The sequence below is a fragment of the Gobio gobio genome (genome assembly GCF_949357685.1).
Source record: "Gobio gobio genome assembly, chromosome: 25".
Lineage (NCBI taxonomy): Eukaryota > Metazoa > Chordata > Actinopteri > Cypriniformes > Gobionidae > Gobio > Gobio gobio.
In genome coordinates this window covers 293,957-296,456 of record NC_137121.1, presented here as the reverse complement: position 1 = coordinate 296,456, position 2,500 = coordinate 293,957, and the positions used below count along the sequence as shown (strand labels likewise).

Sequence of the window (2,500 nt, the reverse complement as noted above, 5' to 3'; positions counted from 1 at the left end):
AGCGCGAGCGCGATGGTGCGAACTAAAGCCGATAGCGTCCCCGGAGCCTACAGGAAAGGTGAGAGAATAACCGCCGCATTAGCGTTAGCGCGGCTAAACGCGTTTATTAACCGTCCCCGGAGCCTACAGGAACGGTGAGAGAATAACCGCCGCATTAGCGTTAGCGCGGCTAAACGCGTTTATTAACCATCCCCGGAGCCTACAGGAAAGGTGAGAGAATAACCCCGCGTCCACATTAGCGTTAGCGCGGCTAAACGCGTTTTTTAGCCGGCTGACGGAGGCGGACGCGGTATTAATCCCGCTCTTCTTGCGTATAATATTCATTATTATTAGTGGTAGAAGTGGCATTTATTTTGAATGTAGATGTTTGTGTAGATTAACTGGAGTAAATGTGTTTATCGCACATCTCCCGCCATTTGTGTCGCGGCTGCGCGCATGTAAACATCTCCGGTTCCGTTGGGCTGTTCTCCTCGGGAACGCGCGTTATGAACAGTATTTAATGATTAATGTCTTTAATCGCGCAATTGTTTTGTTGTGTAGTCGGCGCTAAACATTGTCTGACCAGCTGTTAACGTCATATCGTTATTAAATGAGTGTTTTAACCGCTGGAATGGTGTCGCTATTATTGTCTGAGCTCTGAGAGTGAATGTTAGAGCTTTATTATTTGTTTGATAGAGTTTAACGGAGACTGAACGAAATGGCGCCACTTTCACATTCATCCGCGGCACAAAGAGACGCCGAGCACCCCGCGGGCGGAAGTCGCGTCATTCTGGCGGTGTGTGGCGTGTGTTGTGCAGGATTTACTCGACGCGATTGTTCATTTTGTGTGGTTTTTTTTGTTGTTGTTTCAGCTGTTGCAGCTTCCGCGCCCCGGAAGTCACTCGGCGCGTCTGGATCCGTGAACGCGCAGAGCGGGAGCGCGCAGTCGGGAACGCCTGGTGAGTGCGCGCGCACAGCCTTCTTGGAGGACTTGTTTTTGCTGTTTAATGAAACTTTAATGCTACTAGAAACATCTGTGTAACTTTAGATGTAGAACATCGGTGCCATTTTCTCACTGGTATTCGGTGAAGAGGCCGTGTTCTCTCTCTCACATCAGTGTTTCTGAGGTGTGTGTGTGTGTGTGTGTGTGTGTGTGTGTGTGTTCAGCGAAGGGCAAGTACGCCGGAGGGAACCCTGTGTGCCCGCGCCCCACCCCGACCTGGCAGAAGGGCATCGGGGACTTCTTCGGTGGTCCTGGCCGCAAACCCGAGAAGGAGAACCTTCATCCCGCATCTGATGAAGAAGAAGAAGAGGAGGAGGCGGGCGGCAGCGGAGGGACCAAAGCACACAGGAAGTGAGTGTTCAGCTTCCTGTGGCCGAGCTGATGGGCCACTGATCATGTGACCCGCCGCTGATCATGTGATCTGTTTCAGGTCCAGACCCGTCATTGATGATGAGGAGGAGGCGGGCGGCAGTGGAGTGACTAAAGCCAGGAAGTGAGTGCTCCACTTCCTGTGGTTGAGCTGATGGTCAGCTGACCCGCCTCTGATCATGTGATCTGTGTTATGTGTCGTCTGGTCAGCTGACCCGCCTCTGATCATGTGATCTGTTATGTGTCGTCTGGTCAGCTGACCCGCCTCTGATCATGTGATCTGCGTTTCAGGTCCAGGCCCATCATCGAGGAGGATGACGAGTAGATCCAGATCCTCCTGATCCACTGACCCAGGGCAGTTTTAGGTGTACATCTGTAAATACTTTTAATGGTGAATTTTGTACAGAAGTTTAATAAAATGAGTTTTTCAAAGTTTGCCGACTGGTGTCCATCCCATAAATCTCTGTATCTTTGACTAATGTCTGCATCTGCTTAATGCAGGGGTTTCTGGGTAACTCATTATAAGGGTTAGCTCTGTGTGTTTATCTAAAACACTGAATAAAGATGAGCTCAATATAAACTCTTGTGGGATGGGTTAGGGTTAGGGGATGTGTGTGTGGGGGGGGGCTGGTCTTGGGTTAGGGTTAGGGTGTGTGTGTGTGTGTGGGGTTAGGGTTAGGGTGTGTGTGGGGTTGGGGTTAGGGTTAGGGGATGTGTGTGGGGGGGGGGATGGGTGTGTGTGTGGGGGGGGGGGGGGGGATGGGTTAGTTAGGGGATGTGTGTGTGTGTGTGTGGGGGGGCTGGTCTTGGGGTCCCACTCCGGCCCTGCACACACAAACACACAATACACACATTGGTATTATCTGTGTTAAATCTAACAGCTGATTGGTTGGTTGAATCCGTTACATCCATTTCTATAACAGACGTTATCAAGATGAGTGTTCAGTTTATCTCTGAGTTCAGCTCATGTTTTATTCCCATCTTATGAACTATAGTGAATAAACTGATCATGTGAGATGTGGTTTGACCATGTGTGAACTCACAGAACTGATCGTGTGACCATCTGTGTGTATTCATGCTTCATCTGCAGGATCACACACACACTCTCTCTCTCTCACACACAGTCACACACTCTCACACACACACACA

General features: G+C 50.1%; 2 protein-coding genes across 2 annotated transcripts in view; both read left to right on the top strand.

The window, feature by feature from the left end:
* Positions 1 to 1,786, top strand: part of pclaf (PCNA clamp associated factor) — a 1,833-nt gene extending 47 nt beyond the window's left edge. Inside the window, exons 1-5 of the mRNA XM_079809144.1 lie at positions 1 to 58; positions 852 to 938; positions 1,147 to 1,333; positions 1,413 to 1,475; positions 1,643 to 1,786. The exon at positions 1 to 58 is cut by the window's left edge and continues 47 nt beyond it. Coding sequence (XP_079665270.1) covers positions 13 to 58; positions 852 to 938; positions 1,147 to 1,333; positions 1,413 to 1,475; positions 1,643 to 1,676 — 417 coding nt within the window. The 5' untranslated portion in view covers positions 1 to 12 and the 3' untranslated portion in view covers positions 1,677 to 1,786. The remainder of the gene's footprint in view (positions 59 to 851; positions 939 to 1,146; positions 1,334 to 1,412; positions 1,476 to 1,642) is intronic.
* Positions 1 to 2,500, top strand: part of LOC307121775 (uncharacterized protein) — a gene marked incomplete at its 5' end in the record, with an annotated part of 194,234 nt that overhangs the window by 165,194 nt on the left and 26,540 nt on the right. The gene's annotated exons all lie outside the window — the stretch shown is intronic.